The sequence below is a fragment of the Terrapene carolina genome, unplaced genomic scaffold (assembly GCF_002925995.2).
Source record: "Terrapene carolina triunguis isolate 2854851 unplaced genomic scaffold, T_m_triunguis-2.0 Scaffold96, whole genome shotgun sequence".
NCBI classification, from domain to species: domain Eukaryota; kingdom Metazoa; phylum Chordata; order Testudines; family Emydidae; genus Terrapene; species Terrapene triunguis.
The window spans coordinates 53,469,876-53,489,994 of record NW_020664447.1 but is presented as its reverse complement, the minus strand read 5'-3'; the positions used below and the strand labels follow the sequence as shown (position 1 = coordinate 53,489,994).

The window sequence follows — 20,119 nt, the reverse complement described above, 5'->3', positions numbered from 1 at the left end:
AAGAAAAATAAATCTAATATAGAAAAGACCAGTTTAAAAGCTAGTGTAGATGGGGCCATTCAGAGTGGGATGCGTGTAGGTTCCTGAAGGACCATTTGGTGGATAAACATACAAAAAGACTGTTTCCTAGCACAAATATTTTTGCATTCAATGTCTAATAGTTGATAAGCCATATATACTTATATTATTGTATGTTACAAAATAAAGAACTTTGAAAAACTTCCTGATACTGCCTTGTTACAGTTGTCACAGTCACACCAAAACTCTCCACATTTTACATTTTTATAAACAAGGATTCCCACCCCCTCTTTCATTTATGTTGTCTCTGAACAATCTGTCCACAAAGGCTTTCAAAGAAAGGAAATGTTTTGCAATGGATTCTATGTCTCACTCACCACTCTGCTGAAATATCTGTCCAAAACCTCCACAAAATTATGAATTAGTTCATATACAGCCATCTCATTCTGAAATATAATTTGAAAGCATGTGAAATATTAAATGAATGGATAGAAGATATGCTACTTGTTCACATTTTATTTCAACGTGAGATGCATGCTTCTTTGAAATCAATTAGAAAATAATTAGTGAGTAGCACAAATAAGTATGCAAGCTTAGGCTCTCTTAGTAGTACCTGTAGAAATGTACATAGACCATTATTATGTACTATATCAAAGCCGAACAACCTGCTTAAGGCGTACGCCAGTACAATCTATGGCTGACCTAGAAGAAGTCATTACAGCAATGAGCAGCCACTATCCTCCTTGGCATGTGGCCATGACTATGTTACAAGCTTTTGTATTCATTTTAAAGACCTAGTACTGCTGAAACAGTATGAATACTAATGTAGAGTGGGCTCAGGCATTGTCAGCATAATGTCATAAAATACCAAAGTGTAGACTCTTACATAAAAAACAGTGCTAAATGCTCAAATCTGGTGTACATTACCAATGACACCATTGCTAACACTGGTGGAACTGAAAAATGGGTACTAAACTTAGCAGTGTAGCCAGCAAAAGATCTGAGCCATCTCTTTCTCCTTGCTATCCCACTCAACAGTAAAATATAAGTATTTCCATTACTTCCAGTGTGCACAATCACGTTGGTCTTCTCTGCACTGGGAAACTTTTGCTAAAATTTACTATTGTTGTTCACACTGATTCAGCTCAACCAGTGGGAGGGCCTGTTTACAAAAAGAACCATCAGCTGCTGGTGTTTTAAGCGCTATGACATATTGGCCTGCACTGAGCTGGGTTAGGTGACATATCACCTAGAGTTGTGTCTATACTAGTGCTACTTGGGGGAAAATTTTAGCAAAATAATCCTTGTGTAGACACACTCATTGTGAAGTTTATAGGCCTGGCTATCAGAACTTCCTTGAGACCAGATTCCACATCTTGAATTGGCCAAAATTGCTCACAAGTGGCAAATGACCCTTGCTTCCAAAAAAAAACAACAACAAAAATCCCAAGCTGCCCACCAAAAAACCCTATTGTGAGCCAATGCAGTTTTTACTCAAGGAGCCAAATCCTGAAATTTTGCTGAGAGTTTTTTTCCGTGTGTAAGAATTTAGTACAAAATTGAGTAGGCACTTTCAGATCTGGCCATAATCTTATAACTTGTGGGTTTTTTTTGTTTAAGATGAATTGAAAGAAAAATACCAAGTTACAAGAATTAGGGCCAGATTGGGAAGTATCCTACTTGGTTTTACTGACTGTGGTTCCGGTTTGGGAAATCAAAGTTATTCAGGCCAGCACTTAAACATGTGCTTAATTCCCACTGAAAATTAAAGGTAAGCATGTGCTTAAGCGTTGCACACAGAAATGGACTTAAGCACATGCTTTAATTGTTTTCCTGAATCAGAGCCTAAAATAATAGTAAATTTCAGTCACAGCACTTCTTTTTCTCACCAAGAACAGTACATCTGCCTAGCCTATCAGAATGGCAGTTGCTTGCTTCTCTGGACCCAGTTGTCCTGGCCACTGACATCTAGCACAATGAGCAGTTGGGACAGCACCTTAGACCAGGCATTTGGCTTGGCTGTAATGATGCTGATATCTATTGAAAAACCCCAACTCCATCCACCAAGTATCAGTTTGCAAGATAGTATTAGTATCACACTCATTAGGAAACTCCATGTGACAGCAGTTCAGACTGCTGAAGTAGTATGAAGTCCAAAGAGACTACTTCTTTCTTTTCCACCACACCACTTTGTATTTGATAGAAATAAGGGTGCTTTCAGAATGACACCTTGAAATTCTGTAATAGAAATTGTGAAACTGCTTGGGGAAAGAAGATGGAATAGGAGGCTGTAATGAGGAGGCGTGGCCTCCCTCAGAGGCGGATGCGGAGGGAACGTCACAAGCCGCCTGGTGGGTGGAGCCTGGAGGACCACGCCCTGCACGTCGGAAGCAGAGAGGAGGGACAGGAAGAGGAAGTATAAAAGGCCAGCCCAGCAGCTCAATTAGGGGGGAGCTGTTAAGGGAAACAGATGTCTTCCCTGCTGTGGGAGCTGGGATGCTGAGGAGAATCAGAGCTTCCCTGAGGGCCTGCATGAGCTTCCTGAGACCCCTGTCACTCCTGACACTGAGGAGCTGCTACCGCTACCCGGGGTGGTATATCCCAGGGAGACGGAGGATGACCCCTGGATGCATGTACACCTGAGGCGGAGAGTAGGAAGCAGCCCAGGGAAACTACTGTTAGAGCCCTGGGCTGGGATGTGGTGGAGTTGGGTGGGCCTGTGTCCCCTCTGCCACCTCCTTAGGCCAGGAGGCCTGTGCTCCTTGGACATCCTTGCTAGAGCCCCTTAGATGGTGGTTGGGGCTCCAGCTCTGCCTGACTGCAGGCAAGAGCCCTGACTGTTTACTGTCCTGCCCTGCTTGAAGGCTGGGCATATGAACAACTATACCTCTGCCTGACTCCAGGCCAGAGCCCTGATTGTTTACTGCCCCGCCCGGCTTGAGGGCTAGCTTATAATTTAGTATATTGCTCTGTCCTGACCGCGGCCAGAGCCCAGACTGTTTGTAGAACCTTCCCGCTTGAAGGCCAGGGCCCATTGAGTACCGCTAATTCCCTCTAGCAGACCAGACTGCGAGGAGGAATGGCCTACCTCGGAGGCGGACGCGGAGGGACGGCCATGACTGCCTACGGAGGCATATTCAAAGATTAATTTAAATCCACATTTCTTACATTTTTCACAGATTAAATGTAATCTCTTACCTCTGTTTCATTGATTCCAACCACTATGAAAAGGGCTGCATATTGTCGGTACACCAGCTTAAAACCCTTATATTCAATGAAAGAGCACTAGATAAAAATGCAAATGGTTAAACGTTAACTGCCACATTAGACATAATTGGTTACTATACACAATGTGCTTATTAAATATACTGTTGTGTACACACATAGGGCCCCGTCTCTCATTTACAGAAGTTTCATGAGTGTAACTTGTTCACTTTAGTGAAGTCACTCCTGACTTACAATGGTGTAAAGGAGAGAAGAATCAGCTCCACAAAGTATGAAGGGTTTCTCAGTCTTCACCCCACAATCTCCCTCTGGAGGTAAAGGAAATTAATAAAATATTAAGTTATTAGATAGGGCTTTTCATCTGTGGATCTCAAAGCACTTTACATCAAGGAGAGTTTTATTCACACTTTACAGATGAAAAATCTGAGCCACACAGAGGTAAAATGATTTGCTCAAGATTACACAGCAGATCAGTTGGGCATCCCTCTTCTCTTCCCTTACTTCTCCAAACAGAAACATTTTAGAAGACGACAGGGAGAAAATCATTGTCAGGTAGAAAATTATATCTATGATATTGACAGATAGATGATATTAGGGCAATGGGTTTCCATTTCTTGCTTTCTATCTTTAGACTTGTGGGGGAAAACATAAACATCTATTTCATAATCTATATTGTTATGGCATGAGTCACCAGATGGTGCTGTTACACACAGTGTCACAAGATCTTTTTTCTTCAAAGGTGAGCATGGTTAAATCTTTTTTAAAAAATGCTCTATTGTTGTTAGTTTTCTGATTATTTTAGGGGAGCTGTTGCAAACAGCCGCAGAGTTTGCTCTCAACCTTAATCTCTCTAATTAGAGTATATTATTGAGGCAAAATTCCTTCCTGGGAACTGGGCAATGGTGTCTTTGCTGAGATTCTGGAAAGAGGGGATTGCCTGTGTACTGTTAGGCCACTTCTGTTCTAGGACTGGTGTGCAGAGTGTAAAATAAACAAGTTGCAGTAAAAAATATACCCACATTCCATGTAATTGATTTCTCCCCCAATGGGAAACTGACCTGCAAGAACCTGACATCTGTGCAGTATAGACAAATCTTGCCATTTTATTGAGTATTGAAATATTTGGTGTTTTTCTTAAAGCCGCAACTCCTGGAGCCATGTAATTACGTGAGTATCCCAGTTTTCATTAAAAAAAATAAAATATATGTTTATAATCCTTGTGGCTGCAGACGGAAGTCTGAAAATGTGAAACTCAAATGCTCAAAAACCAGAAGGGAAATAAGACCCAAAGTTTGTCTTCAAAATCATGAGATTTTAAAAAACAATCTTATGATTTTAAGAGTCTGACTCATGATTTTTAAATCCTTAGGGCTAGCATTACTGCATCCACTACTGCTTGGCAGAGCTGTGATAATTTCTATCTATTATATATAGGTCAATCTGCTAGGTCTGATGAAAATATCTAGGCAAGGGAGAAAAATATATTCCTCTTCTCCTTTGCCCTGGAATTTTCAGCCTCCCTAGGAAGAGGTGGAATCCTCTGTCAGAAAACCAGGTTTCCAACCTGAAAAAAAATAGCCTATGCAGTATACAATAACCACTTACTTTTAGTCTCAGCATAGATACAAATAGAATAATGACATACAATGGATATGTATGGCTCTTCTGTTGTTAATTATTTACACAATTTTTTTTGTCAGAAGAGAAGTTAGACAACTCCTAACACAGGAGAAATAAATAACTCTCTATTACTGTCTTAGAACTAATACACATGCCATCTTGTTCACTTTGGCACCAGCTGGTTGTCACTTATTTTCAATATTGTATATTATACCTAAAAACATGTGAGATGTTGCTTCTGAGGCAATAGAACATCAGTGGGAAAGGAAAATTCACAAACCCCAAACAGCCATATTCTGCCATCTTATGCACATTGAATAGTACTGTTCTATGCAATTAGTCCCATTAAAATCAACAATAACATTCTCCCAGACCATCAGGCGTAATAACTTTGCTCTTTCAACTCATCTTCCCTTAAAAGTTGAGGAAAGAGAAGAGCACCCTAAAGTCAACACACTTGATCAAATACGGAAGTGAATTCCAGAGCTGAGTACCAGTCTCTGGAAAGGCACTGCCTGCAGCCCATTCCCAGTTTAACTAGGGGTGCTTGTAGGTCAAAGAACTTCAGCTAGTCTCAGTTACTGCAATATCATATGATGGACTGTGAGGTAACCAGGGCTAAATTAGTGAAATCTGAGCTCTATTGAAGTCAATGGCAAAACTCCCATTGCTTTAATAGGGCCAGGATTCCATCCAGGCTATTTAGTGCTTTACACATCAGAACTAACACCTTGACTTGCACCCAAAAACAATAGAGAGCCAGTGCAGGCTGCAGAGAACACGTGCAAGGATCTCCCTGAGAGAAGCACCACTGAGCTGAGCAGGCAGGCAGATTCTACACTAGTTGAAGTCTTTAAATGTTCTTCACGTGCAGTAGAATATAAAATGTATAGGAATAATCCAATACAGAGCTAACAACGGTACAAGTACCTGTGTCATTATCATGTATTGATACATGGTTAGGAATATTGGCTCATACATGAGTTGATGAGCCCTCTAAACTTCATTTCAAGTATCATATCCTTGTAGGGCATGTCTAGAATTCTCCAATATCTATGTAAAAAGAGGGACTTTTGTATCAGGTAAAATGGAAGATATTAAAAAAAATCCCCAAAAGTCATTCAAGTTCTATAAGAAAACAATTGTGTTTTTACTAATCAGCTCTGGAGTTGGATAACTTGGAAACCATATACCAAATCAGGACAGAATTCCTTAGTAGTAATTCATCTAGAATATGGCACAAAGCCACACCATTATTTTAGCCATCTGACCTTGAGGAAGGCTGCATGGACAAAATATCGGCAATTTCAGGAATACAGAGCAATGTTAGCATTTAAGAGAAGTGCAAGTTTTGTTTCTATTAGTTAGCAACAGCATGCATATGTCAATTTCTATAGCATGTTTGGGGAAAAAATGGATTTTCTTGAGAGAACCTGATTCTTGCACTACATTTATAATAAACCAACTATAGAGAAAAAGAAAATAGATTTATATATGAACTTTCATGTCAAGAAGTACCTTGGCAGCAAAACCTAACACAAAACATACTAATATTTCTTGAGTGTAGTTCACTGTGTAATATTCTTTCCTTGGTTCCATTTCAAATAAAATGGCTAACTCAGAAGAAAAAAAAACTTACTTGCTCTTTTGAACGGGAAAGGCAATTTTTGATTACTTCAGCTTCCAGCATTGTCCGCTTATGAATTTCCACATGTTCATAATACCTGGAGAGTCTTGTTTGACCTTGTTTGTTCACCATGAGAAAAAACTTTATCATTTTTCTGTTCGGCTCAGAAATAGTCTCTTTGTTACAAGAGGCAGGTAAGCGGGAACTGTATTTCTGAAGAAAACAACAACAAAAAAGATACATGGAAGTTATGAAACACTTTTGAAGAAGCATGTAATTGGTGTTGAATTTTGTATTCACTGGGTCTGATGTCAGTGTACAACTGATGTAAGCAAGAAGAAAATCAAGCCCATTGTCTTTCCTAATACTGTTGGTGTTTTTAATTTGAACTCACTATTGTATGAAAGTGCTGACCAAGCAGAAGCCCAACCAAGATTCTTCTACTGTGCAGTAACACCAAAGATAGCAACCTAGATATTTTCAGATTCTTGCTGTAAGGGCAAGTATCATTTTACTAGTAAGGAAGAGACTTCTAATGGGATAACATAACTTAGTGTGAGAATTAGTATGTTAATATCGGTGTTAAACCTGTGAGCATGGTGTAGAATTAGTCTGGTGTAGAATTAGTCTGAGTTTAGTATTCATGCAGTTAACCGATATGCTGTGCCTTCTCTCCAACCAAATTTCCTTGTAAACGCTCAGTAAACATTACTTACTTCAGGGTATTCTCTCTTAAAAGCATTAACCATATACATAGGTGCTATCCTTTTTGTTCACAACACACCGGCAGAAATCAGCATATGAATGTTAAAGGATTTTAATTCTATTAGAAACTGTAAATGTAGGGCAGCATTTTCCTCTCCAGTGTGTATAATGGGTTTCAAGGGTCAAATTCTGGCTAGTAATTGTGCCTATGTGTTTGCAGGAACAACCTTGGGTCACAGGAAAGCACAGAACAGATTGTTCTCCTGATCCTGGACTTCTCCAAACCTACAAAAATGTTACTCTATGATTGTAGATATCGAGTAGAGGGGCCTAGGTGACAGGGGTGTAGCCATCATTCTTCCGCTCTACTCTGCTCTGGTTAGGCCTCAGCTGGAGTATTGTGTCCAGTTCTGGGCACCGCATTTCAAGAAAGATGTGGAGAAATTGGAAAGGGTCCAGAGAAGAGCAACAAGAATGATTAAAGGTCTTGAGAACATGACCTATGAAGGAAGGCTGAAAGAATTGGGTTTGTTTAGTTTGGAAAAGAGAAAACTGAGAGGGGACATGATAGCAGTTTTCAGGTATCTAAAAGGGTGTCATAAGGAGGAGGGAGAAAACTTGTTCACCTTAGCCTCTAAGGATAGAACAAGAAGCAATGGGCTTAAACTGCAGCAAGGGAGGTCTAGGTTGGACATTAGGAAAAAGTTCCTAACTGTCAGAGTGGTTAAACACTGGAATAAATTGCCTAGGGAGGTTGTGGAATCTCCATCTCTGGAGATATTTAAGAGTAGGTTAGATAAATGTCTATCAGGGATGGTCTAGACAGTATTTGGTCCTGCCATGCGGGCAGGGGACTGGACTCAATGACCTCTCGAGGTCCCTTCCAGTCCTAGAATCTATGAATCTATGAATCTTTCACTTCATTGGCCTTGTGATCTGGTAGTGCAGTGCTTCCCAAACATTTTACTAAGACAACCTACCCAACTGCATTTTGTCTGTTTTTATGATTTGCCGTTACATATATGCACCAGTCTGCCCCAACTATCACAACCCTAATCCTGCCCTGGCCCTAGTGGGAATGGTTTGAGAGCAAGTCTGCCCTGCACTCACCGCACAGTGAGGGCTCCTGTCCTGCACGGCTGGGCCCCGCTCCCTGCTCTAAGCATTGTGACTTGGTGCATGGGGTTGAAGTCCCATTCAGGTCAGGTCCGGCCACCCTCCATCATGACAGAGGGGCAGCTGAACCAAACCTAAGTGAGTGGCATTGCGACATGGTGCTGAGCCCCTGTGCACCAGTTCACAATGCCGGAATGGGGAGCTGGGCCCAGACCTGTGGGACAGCAGCCACCACTGCAGGGTGACCTTGCTTTAATAACCCTACTCCAGCCTCTTTGTCCTCCCCTGCACGGGCCTCAACTCTGCAATGAGCCAGGAGGAGTGTATGTTTGCAAAGGCCAGGGGCCAGAGATGGATTAATCTGGTCCTGGCCATTGCAATCCATCTAGAACCTTCCTGTTACCCACTGCTGGGTTGGGATCCACGCTACCATAGTGGTCCCCAAATGGTATCTTTTAAAGTGTGCACACATGAAGATTACTCTTGTGGATTAATCCACAGGAACGTTTGTGCAGTTGGCAGAGCATGTTCACATATTTACCTTACTTTTTAGTTTCAATATACATCTGTTGAAGTGGAAGTTTAGTGCTAGAAATTGGCCCCATATACACAGTGCAAATGTCTAAAGCAGGGGTCGGCAACGTTTGGCACGCGGCTCACCAGGGTAAGCACCCTAGCGGGCCGGGCCAGTTTATTTACCTGCTGACGCGGCAGGTTCGGCCGATCGTGGCCCCCACTGGCCGCGGTTTGCCGTCCCGGGCCAATGGGGGCGGTGGGAAGCCGCAGCCAGCACATCCCTCGCCCGCGCCGCTTCCCGCCACCCCCATTGGCCCGGGATGGCGAACTACGGCGAGTGGGAGCCGCAATCGGCCGAACCTGCCACGTCAGCAGGTAAATAAACTGGCCCGGCCCGCTAGGGTGCTTAGCCTGGCGAACCGCATGCCAAACGTTGCCAACCCCTGGTCTAAAGCATATTCTGCTCTCATTCCCCCAGCACAACTTCAATTTTTTCATGCAAATGTGAGTGCAAAATATACAACAGAGACCCATTTTAGCAATAATAGTTAATTTCACATTAAGAGTTCTGTGAACTGCAGTGGACAATTTTCCCTTGGAAACATAGACTCATAGATTCATAGACTCATAGACTTTAAGGTCAGAAGGGACCATTATGGTCCTCTAGTCTGACCTCCCACATGATGCAGGCCACATAAGCTGATCCACCCACTTTCCCTTAACTCAGCTGTTGAAGTCTCCAGATCGCGATTTAAAGACTTCAAGTCGCAGAGAATCCTCCAGCTTGCGACCCCTGCCCCATGCTGCGGAGGAAGGCGAAAAACCTCCAGGGCCTCTGCCAATCTACCCTGGAGGAAAATTCCTTCCCGACCCCAAATATGGCGATCAGTAGAACCCCAAGCATATTGGCAAGATTCTCCAGCTGGACCCTCATTTTACCAGCGATGGCACGTTATTGCCTAATTGACTAAAATCACGTTATCCCCCCTAACCATTCCCTCCATAAACTTATCTAGCCTAATCTTGAAGCCAGACAGGTCTTTTGCCCCCACCGTTTCCCTTGGAAGGCTGTTCCAAAATTTCACCCCTCTGATGGTTAGAAACCTTCGTCTAATTTCAAGCCTAAACTTCCCCACGGCCAGTTTATATCCATTTGTTCTCGTGTCCACATTAGTACTGAGCTGAAATAATTCCTCTCCCTCCCTGGTATTTATCCCTCTGATATATTTAAAGAGAGCAATCATATCTCCCCTCAGCCTTCTTTTGGTTAGGCTAAACAAACCGAGCTCCTCGAGTCTCCTTTCATACGAAAGGTTTTCCATTCCTCGGATCATCCTAGTGGCCCTTCTCTGTACCCGTTCCAGTTTGAGTTCATCCTTTTTAAACATAGGAGACCAGAACTGCACACAGTACTCCAAATGAGGTTTCACCAGCGCCTTGTATAACGGAATCAGCACCTCCTTGTCCCTACTAGAAATACCTCGCCTAATGCATCCCAAGATCGCATTAGCTTTTTTCACAGCTACGTCACATTGCCGACTCATAGTCATCCTGCGGTCAATCAGGACTCCGAGGTCCTTCTCCTCCTCCGTTACTTCCAACCGATGCGTCCCCAGCTTATAACTAAAATTCTTGTTAGTCATCCCTAAATGCATCACCTTACACTTCTCACTATTAAATTTCATCCTATTACTATTACTCCAATTTACAAGGTCATCCAAGTCTCCCTGCAGGATATCCCGATCCTTCTCCGAATTGGCAATACCTCCCAACTTCGTGTCATCTGCAAACTTTATCAGCCCACTCCTACATTCGGTTCCGAGGTCAGTAATAAATAGATTAAATAACATGGCTACTTGCACATTTTTCTGCTAGCATCCTAACCAATATGGGTACTTTCAATCAGCAATTCACACAGTCGGTATCCTACCAATATATAAGATTAATGCAGCGTATGCTGGCTCAAAGACACAAAGTAGGCCTGCTCACTCTTTCTTAACTTGGTGACCTAATATCTAGCAGTTTCAGTGGAACTATTGTTAATGAGGGGTGACCAAAGCACAGAATATGATAATGTGATATATGACTGTGCGTTCTTTAATACAGTGTCAGCCTCCTGGGACTAGGGGTCCTAGTACACAATTCTCCATCTTGATCTGGGCATTAGGACCTACTGAGACCTGTATTTTCCAGTCTGTATCAGTGTACTAAAGATAAAGGCAGTATCTTTAGATAAGATAAAGTGGCTCCTAGGGTACGTTTACAGTGGAGCTGGAAGCTGCCTTTCAGCCTAGGTACACAGACTTACACTAGCTCCATTGGAGCTAGCATGCTAAAAATAGCAGAGCTAGCCACCAGAGTCCAAGCCTGTCCGACCCCCTGGGTCTGAGCTCGGGTGATTAGCCCGAGCCACTGCTCTTTCAGCAACATCCATGCTATTTTTAGCATGCTAGATCGAGTGGAGCTAGCATGAGTCTGTCTACATGGGCTAGGAGGCACACTCCCAGCTGTAGTATAGATATACCATTAGGCTCTTGATGAGATGTCTGTGGACCTTAGACGGCCAAAGTTTGGGTTAACAAACTTGGGTTCAATAAATGTTAACACAAAATGCCACTGAAATGCAGTTTGGAGCATAGTATATATTCTACACACAATATCTAATGAAAAATTCTATTAAAAGAAGGTTGAATATATATGCAAAAGCTGCCTTTTAAACTTAAAGAACTGCCATCTAATATATTTCAAAGAAAATACAAAAAGCTTTTCCAAGTTGCAGACTAAAAGCCTGCAAAATATAATTTTTAAAAATGAACGGGTTTTAAATTAGAACTTTTTTTTTTAAATTCCAGAAACCAGCCGCAGTAATGTTTTCCATCTGTCTTTCTCTGGCTGTTTGGACTTACTGGCCTGTATGCTCCTGTGGTTCGTGTGTTAAAAGTGCAGCAACTTGCTGCAAAAGCTGTCTCAAAATTCTAACCCACAAGTCATGCTGCCTACCTGGTGCTTTACTAAGCTGTAACATCAAAGAAATGGTTCCATAAGAGCTGCAAATTCCAGCAAGGAGGTGTGACCTAAGGAAATGTGAGAGAAGTCAGGGCAAAACCCCAATACAATATATACTACCTGGAAAAACAATGTACATTAATACAGAAAGTTGAAAGGGAAGCAATTCAGAAAACAGAATAAATCAGAACAACTCTAAGCAGCATTAACATGTTGTTAGCAAACATCCGCACAATACAACCTTTTCAGTAGATACTGTATATACTCGTTCATTAGCCCGTTCGTTTATAAGCCGATCCCCCAAGATGGATAGGTAAAAACAGCAAAAACTGTATAACCCTTTCATAAGCTGACTCTATATTTCAGGGGTTGGCAAACTTTGGCTCCCGGCCCATCAGGGTAAACCACGAGCGGGCCTGGACGTTTTGTTTACCTGGAGCGTTCGCAGGCACAGAGCCCCTCAGCTCAAAGTTGCTGCGGTTTGCCGTTCCCAGCCAATGGGAGCTGTAGGATGCAGCGTGAGCCGAGGGACATGCTGCCCACCACTTTCCGCAGCTCCCATTAGCTGGGAACGGCGAACCACGGCCACTGGGAGCTGAGGGGCTCCGTGCCTGCGAACGCTCCAGGTAAACAAAATGACAATGTATTAGATATTCAATTCAATAATTCCATAGAGTTTAAAATGATAAGCTGACCCCCGCTCTTTGATGCTTCACTTTTTTACCAAAAAAATTTCGCTTATGAACATTTATATACGGTATTTCAGCATACTTTGACCATTTGCAAATGCTGAAGATGAGCGGGTGCTATCTCAGACTGCAAAGAACTTGGAAACAATTAGCTGAACACTTCCATTCATTGTAGCCACTCCCGCAGATGCTGCCATATGTGTAATAGTGCAGGGCTCTCCATTTTCTCGAATATTTCATCCCCATTTTTTGCATCTCTTCAGTAGGTGTTTCTGGCAATAAACATTTTTTTCTTCATGACTAGATAGCATTTTATGTATTAACCTATACAGCTATTTTTGTAGTATATTTTTGTGAATCTCAGCCCTTTCTGAACCTTTTTACTACATAGGGGAGCATAAAGCCCACAGAAATTAAACATGGAACTAGGTTCTTAGATTGAGTTCTCTAGAGCAAAGACCGTCTATGTTGCTTGCACAATGGGGCCTTGATTGGTTCTTTAGGTGCTGCACTAGAAATAATAATAATCTTGTTCATGCTGCTACCAATGCAAGATTGTTCCCGATAGTATACAGTTTTTCTTTTTGTCCAGTCCTGTTTTAAGTTTCAAGTGCCAGTACTCACAACCTTACTTTCATTTGAACACTATTCCACAGTCTAATAGAACTAATAATACACACAGTAGATCAAATAAAATTAAGTTGATGGTTACCACCAGCTTTTTGATAACATATTTTAAAAACGGGCTTCTTGATTAAACATTTGCTTGCCAAATTCGAGCCAAGAGGGGAGTATCAACACATACAGGTTCCAGGCCTCTGAAAGACATAGGCTGAGATTCTGTGCTGTGCCTCCCACTCCTGATGTCAGGAATTGCAAGGGGGCCTACAAAGGACCACGTAGTGAGGCGGAGTGGCCTCCCACTGAGCTGGAGGGGGGAGGAGTCACTCTGTGATCCCTGGTGGGTGAAGCCAGGCCGGGCTTGCCCCTTCCACCAGAAGCCAATGGGTGGGACAGGAAGTATAAAAGGCTGAGTCTCTAACCTCTAACCCAGTTCAGTCTGAGCAGTCTGAGCCAGGGAAAGGAGCAGATGTCTCCAGGCTGCTGCAGCTCCCCAGAGCTGAACCCGTGCTGCACCACTCCCTGGCCCTGGAGGCGACTGACCCAAGTGAAGAGCTACCAAGTCTACTGCTTGCCGCATATCCCAAGGAGATGGAGGATGCCTGTAGAGTGCAGGTACCCAGCAAGGGGATCATAGGAAGTAGCCCAGGGAAACTAGACTTTTTAGTCTGGTTGGGTTGTTGCCTGAATCTACGTCAGCGTGTTTTGGTTGGCTCCCTGCTGACCCACTGGTGGAACACTCTGCCACTGTTAGGGCCCTTGGGATGGCAGCCTCCCCACTGTAGGCCAACAAGCCTGTGTCTGTTAGCCGCCCTGCCTGAGGGCCTGAGCCTAAAAAGTGTTTGTTGGTCCTGCTCTGCCTAAGAGCCTAATCCCTGATGGTGGTGGCGCTCCAGAGGATAATGAGTCAGAGTGGCCTCCCACTGAGCTGGAGGGGGAAGGACCATCACTAACTCACTACAGGCCACTTACATCTGACCTCCACGTTGCCTGCACCAGGAGGGAGAAACTCTCCCCTAGATGGCTAAGGGGCTTTTACAGGTCCTGTTTGCCATTGCAGAGGCAAACTCTGTAGCCAGACAGTATCTTCCACAGTGTATAACTGAAATGCTGATTGAGCCACGCCTACAACACTACAGCTGTGTGTCTATTATTTTTCAGATTACACCAGAAATTCCCTGGAATACAGTATTTGAATTTACCCACAGATACATCAGTTATTCTGATGAGGCCTCAGCAGGAACCTCTGTCAGTCTTAGAGACAATACTGATTACAAGTTTAGGTACTGGTTCTGCAACCATTACTCACTCTGAGTAGTGCTCACTTGTGAATAATCCCATTTAAATCTATGACTACATGCATAGTGCTACTCATTGTGAGTAATGATTGCAAAACTGGATCATGATTTCAGTACTTTGATATTGACTGAGACCATATGACAATCACCATCCTTATCCTTGTTAATCCAAAATAAAAATGGCAAATGGCTATAGTCCACAGAAAAGGACAATGTTACTGGTACTGTGAATTTATCAATATACATAGTACTTTATATGTTTCCCATCATCATAGTATCTAGCTACCCCTCAAACATTAATTAGTTCATCACATCCTTGTGTAAAGTATTAACTCCTTTTTATAGACCGGGAGCTGAATCCAGACAGATTAAGTAATTTGCCCAAAATCACAGGATTCTGTGGTAAAGTTTGGAATTGAAGCCCGCTTCCCAGCCCACTGCCTTGACCACTGACATTTACATTTAATGCAAGCAATATTCTGCATGTGAAATAATGACAGGCAGAAAGGGAGATTAGAATTTTTTTATGATGATTAAATTGTTCTCAGTGAAGAAATGGGTGGTTTTAGCACTGATGGATGGGTGTATTTTTATGTCCTTGGTCTTCTCACTCACTGTTAGGAAAGAAAGTCTCTATCTAGCCAGTTCAGCACAGCTTAGCACATAAAGAGATTAGTCACAATAATAGCTAAACATATTAAATAAATTTAAAGCAAACGGTATTAAACATGTGTACACCACATATGCAATAACTCTGAGGATACAGACTTTACCTATGGTGATATATGTAACCTAATTATTTCTTGGCAGCAAAGCCACTTATAAGTATTAAGGTCACCCATATCTCAGGAAGGTAATTTCATTATCCTCAGTGTAGTCTGAGTAATTCCTTAGACATTGCAGTTTAGGTTTTGATATGAAATTTATCTTCACTAGTTAGTTGGGGGATGACGTCATAAAATCTGGAGCGAGAAGTCATCCCCTAAGAAGTGAAGATTAATGATCTATTTACAGCTAAGTAAATATATATGCAATCTTTATAACCTCAGAAGTATGCATTTGCCAATCACAAGGTTGATATACAAAGTACTGAAATAAATAGTTGAAGGAGTTGAAAGGATTTAAAAATATTAATTTCAATGTTGCCCATCATCAGACAAACATTTTAATTATTATAAGATGCACTAGGGGCATTTCTAATCTTTAAAATAGCACCATGTGACCTAAATAGTTTTTTAAATAGATACTGGAAAAATCATGTAACAAAAACCATAGAAGTCAGGAAATTAGACTTGTGCACATGCACAAATGCAATGTACATTCAACAAATCAACTGGCCAACACAGCTTGACCTATTTCAGAAAAGTATCCAGGGCAGAGTTACATCACTTCAAAAAAAGAAAAGACAACAACAAATGTTTAATGACTAAATTCTTGAGCAAGAGCTGTATAAATATTGTCCTTGGAAAGAACTATCACCTTAATTGAGAAATAATACCTGAGACCACAGGCTTCACAATCTCACTACCTTTAATATCCCCTGAGCAATACACAGCCATAGCATCCCAAACCAGATAACTTTACACTGGAGTACGGGGGAGAAGGGGAATATGCAGGAGCATGTCATTTCACTCCACCCCAATTGACACGGCTGTGAGTTCCACCACTTAAACTTGTGGATGTCTCCCAGATATTGCAAATTTCAAGGGATTCATGTGGTGGCCTCCTGCCTTGCACTGCCTCCCACATTTCCTTATCTCTCCTGGACAGCATGGCTCTTACAGTAGCTATGCTGCAAAGCTCTCCCCTAATTGGCAGTGACTTGTGGAATACCCTGAATGAAAAAGAAGTCAATAGTATAGAGGAAGCAGTGTAAATTACTGCAGGATTTCATTGGTGGTGATGACGAACTGGTGAAAACCTACCAATCTTTCCATCTCTTCTAAACACTGCAGAGCCTGTTTATGTTGGGTGGCAGGCCTCTTTTGTTGACCCACCCTGTTAGAATCCTAAATAAAGCAGCTGAAGTTCAGTGCTAAATGACTATGACAGATACAGCTTCTCAACTCCACCTGGCCTTGTAGGAATGATCTCTTTGAGCAAAAGGAATTAGGACAGAGGAAGGCCTAGATGGATACTCTAGGGACATCCAAGCCAAGGGAGGAAGCTTAGGTTAAAGTTTGTTTTTTGTTTTCTGAGTTTTCTTGAGTTACCTACAAAGCAATATAAAACACGCATGTGCAGATATAGGTATATAAAGTGTGGATCTTATTGCATCCTTAGTCCTAACGGTGCCTTCATTAATCTGACCTCTTATATAGATAATCCTTGTGTCAAGAGGCAGATCTTAAAGATACTGTATCTTTATATGGCTAAAATATTGTTTTTTAATGTCTTGGATTATTTTACATGTGAAATGTTTTGGATCTCATATATATATAATTATATATATAATTTTTTAATTCTTACCAATGTTCTAATGTAGAATCATACTGATAGAATAAAAGTTAATCATAGGTTTAATAAAAATACAACCTTAGAAGAATTTGAACCTATTCTTTTTAAATTCTGAAGCAGACTATCCACTTTACTACATGGTAATTGACTAACATCTGTAGGAATGTACAAGTATTATTTTGGTTACCAAAGAACTCACTTTTTCTACCAGCCTCGAAGCTGGTATCCAAAATGACGCCCACAAGTTTTGCACATGTAGATAATGTGCACATACAGATACTTCTGCACACACAAACTAGAGTTAGCACTCTACCTGATTTACATGTACAAATGCAGGGCTTTGTAGAGAAAACATACAAGCATACTTTAGGAATTTGGTTTTGAAAATTATGCCAAAGTTGAGTATCAATATCAAGTAGTTTAATTTAAAAAAGGTTCTTTAAACAAAACTGACAAGTTCCCTCATGAAAACTAAAAACCACATGCATGCAAAATTTCTGGAAAAATCAGATTTTAATTCACTGTTTTGCTTCTATGAAACACAAATTATAAAAAGATTATTTCTTTTTAGCTACAAATATATATATACCGTATCTGGTGAAATGAGTTGTGCATCTATAAGATGTTACAGTGATCTGTGAAATGGTGTACATAAAAAAATAAACAAAAAAAAATTCCATCTCTGTATTTTTGGGGCAAAATCCCCAATTCTCTCTCCCATCCTGGACCCATCCCCAAACTACTCATGTAGGTGACTGCATTTCTTACAATGTGATTCTTACCTATTCATTTATTTATGTATATGTGTATGTGTATATATATATGTTCTTTGTATGCATTCTTATTATAACTAATGCTGTTTTTATAACTTGGCTTAAGTTAATTCTATGACTCAGTAATAAGAATTATATATATGGAGAATTAGCTCAAGAGATGAGTAACGATATGCAGAGCTTTCCATTTCTACATCACTAGTTCAAATCTAGCTCATTTCAATAATAAAGAAGACATAACCACCTGAGATCTGTTTGATGGCCTATCAGAAGTGAGTTGGCAGTCTCAGTTCAGTTTCCATTGGACAGCTGTTTACATCATGAAAACCACCACTGCAACTGGTACTTTAATTCATAAAAATCCCTCTCATAACAGAACTGGACTTCTTAAAAAATGGGTCTATTTTATGAACAAGCTCTCTCTCTAATCCAGAAAGAATCACGTTGTACAAAACACAATCACATACATAAGTAGGGGGTTGTTAAGCAGCTTTAATGGTTTCTGATAGCAGTACCTGGACTGCTTTGGAAACTCAGAAACATAAGTAAATAGGATATACCCATTATGATCAAATCAGATGATAGCTGTTATCAGCTCAAAGGAAGAGGGGGAAAAACAAAGGCAAATAAGAGGGTAAAAATGTGTAAAATGTGCCTGGGATAAAACACTTTGTTTACCACCAGCATGAAAATGGACTAATGCAGTTACCATTGTATATTCCATCTTCCTCTCAAAAGACTCAGATAATTTCTGACAAATATGGGAAATATTAAGGTAACATGATCAGCAGAAAGGGAATAAAGACAGGTATTTTCTTTGTGTTGATTTCTATTTCATGAGAAGCAAAACCTGATGACACAGAGAATGCAAGACAACTTGTAAGAGACAGAACAGTGACTTTAAAAAAAATAATCAGAAAGGTGAGAAATATCTGTAACCTTTTCCTTAAAACAAATTATCTTCATCAATGATTTAATAAGGAGGATACCTTGGTTCCCTTCTGTATTTCCTCTGAATTATGCCTTTTGATATAACACAGTGGGGTGTATACAGTAAATAAATTAATTACTGTAACTGCAGTAATCTAAGTACCCTTTGTTACACTCTGTTTAAGAGTACAGCCTCGTAGAACATCTCTTGGAGATATTACCTAAGAGGTATTATGAGTGACTCCAAGTGCAAGACTGGTAGGGCATGCAACCCATGGAGCATTACGAAACCTTGGCCTGAACTCAGTCCACGTCAGTGGTTAACACAGAAAACTAAAGATGGTCTAATCAGATAGTGGTTGAGACATCTTGGAAGGGCAAAGCCTGCACTATGGTTTCCTGAATTGTATCTGTTCTGTGCATCCACAGAAGCACTTAAATCACCAGAGCTACCAATCTAGTATCTTTCCTGTGCACTAAAGTATATATTTTAATGCAAGTACATCATCTTCAAACACTCTTTAATCACTAGAAGCAAAAACTTGTCTGCAATTTATTTTGTCAAATATTTCACCAATATCCCTTGGTACGTCTAATAAATAAAATACAAAAACTGAACACAGCCTGAGGCTGCCTCAGGGAAGTCTCTATGTGCTAATGTAATTTTTATTCAAATCAGATGTCTGTATGTAACCTGAAGCCACTTTGGTGGCCTCATGCCCAGGATCACTTTAGTTATTTCACATTCTAAAACAAAGTGTGGTGGTTTTTGTTTGTTTGTTTGTTTTTTTTTTTTTTTTTTTGCAATACAGTACTTTAGGGCTTACAATTAAAATGTGAATAAGAAATTACTCAACTGTGAAATGAGATTCCATGAATGCTTCATTACAAGACTACTTCAAAAAAAAATTAAAAATAAATGTTAGAATTGTAAGCCTATCCCTTACTTAATTGTTCCACTAAACATGCTTTAGCTTTAATACATAAAATCATGATCTTTAGTTTTTAGTTTTACACTACTCAAAGTTATGCTAATATTTAAACTTAATGCTATTGTTAAACGTTCTTATGCTTTAAAGCATAAGTTAACATACCTTAAAACAAAAGCAATAAATCATTGAGATTCTATTCAGGTGAAGAATTGTATTTATGAAATACAATATTTCCTCTCTCTTCCCCCAAAACAGCATTACCACTGGCTGATACAAGATGCATTGGTACATCACTGCAGGCTCCTGTATAATATATTACTGCTGATGTGACAATTTACCTGATAGGCTCTCCACAGTTAAATTTTTTTTGCCTGTTGCTGCTTCCATAGAATGATTAACCACCTTAAAGGGGCACAACATGTATGTAAAATGCCAATTTGAAAACCTAATGGAAATTTCCACTTTTAGACAAGTTTTCTAATTAGTGTGTTTTGGTCCAGTATTGCTTATTTCTGAACCTCCTTTTCCATCCCTTGTCCATTTGGGATTCTGGCATGGTAAGTACTTTTATCAATGAATTAATTAC

The 20,119-nt window shown here is 40.7% G+C and overlaps 1 protein-coding gene across 6 annotated transcripts in view; it reads right to left on the bottom strand.

Moving 5' to 3' along the window:
- Positions 1–20,119, bottom strand: part of AP4S1 (adaptor related protein complex 4 subunit sigma 1) — a 41,377-nt gene that overhangs the window by 15,187 nt on the left and 6,071 nt on the right. For 3 of the 6 annotated variants that reach the window (XM_024196055.3, XM_024196051.3, XM_024196053.3), the window contains exons 2-5: positions 11,828–11,901; positions 6,503–6,703; positions 3,217–3,303; positions 396–464 (exon numbers count right to left, since the gene is read on the bottom strand). In XM_024196055.3, the coding sequence (XP_024051823.2) occupies positions 396–464; positions 3,217–3,303; positions 6,503–6,640 (294 nt within the window). In that variant the 5' untranslated portion in view covers positions 6,641–6,703; positions 11,828–11,901. The remainder of the gene's footprint in view (positions 1–395; positions 465–3,216; positions 3,304–6,502; positions 6,704–11,827; positions 11,902–20,119) is intronic. The other 3 variants (XM_024196056.3, XM_024196052.3, XM_024196057.3) reach the window with 1 other exon arrangement.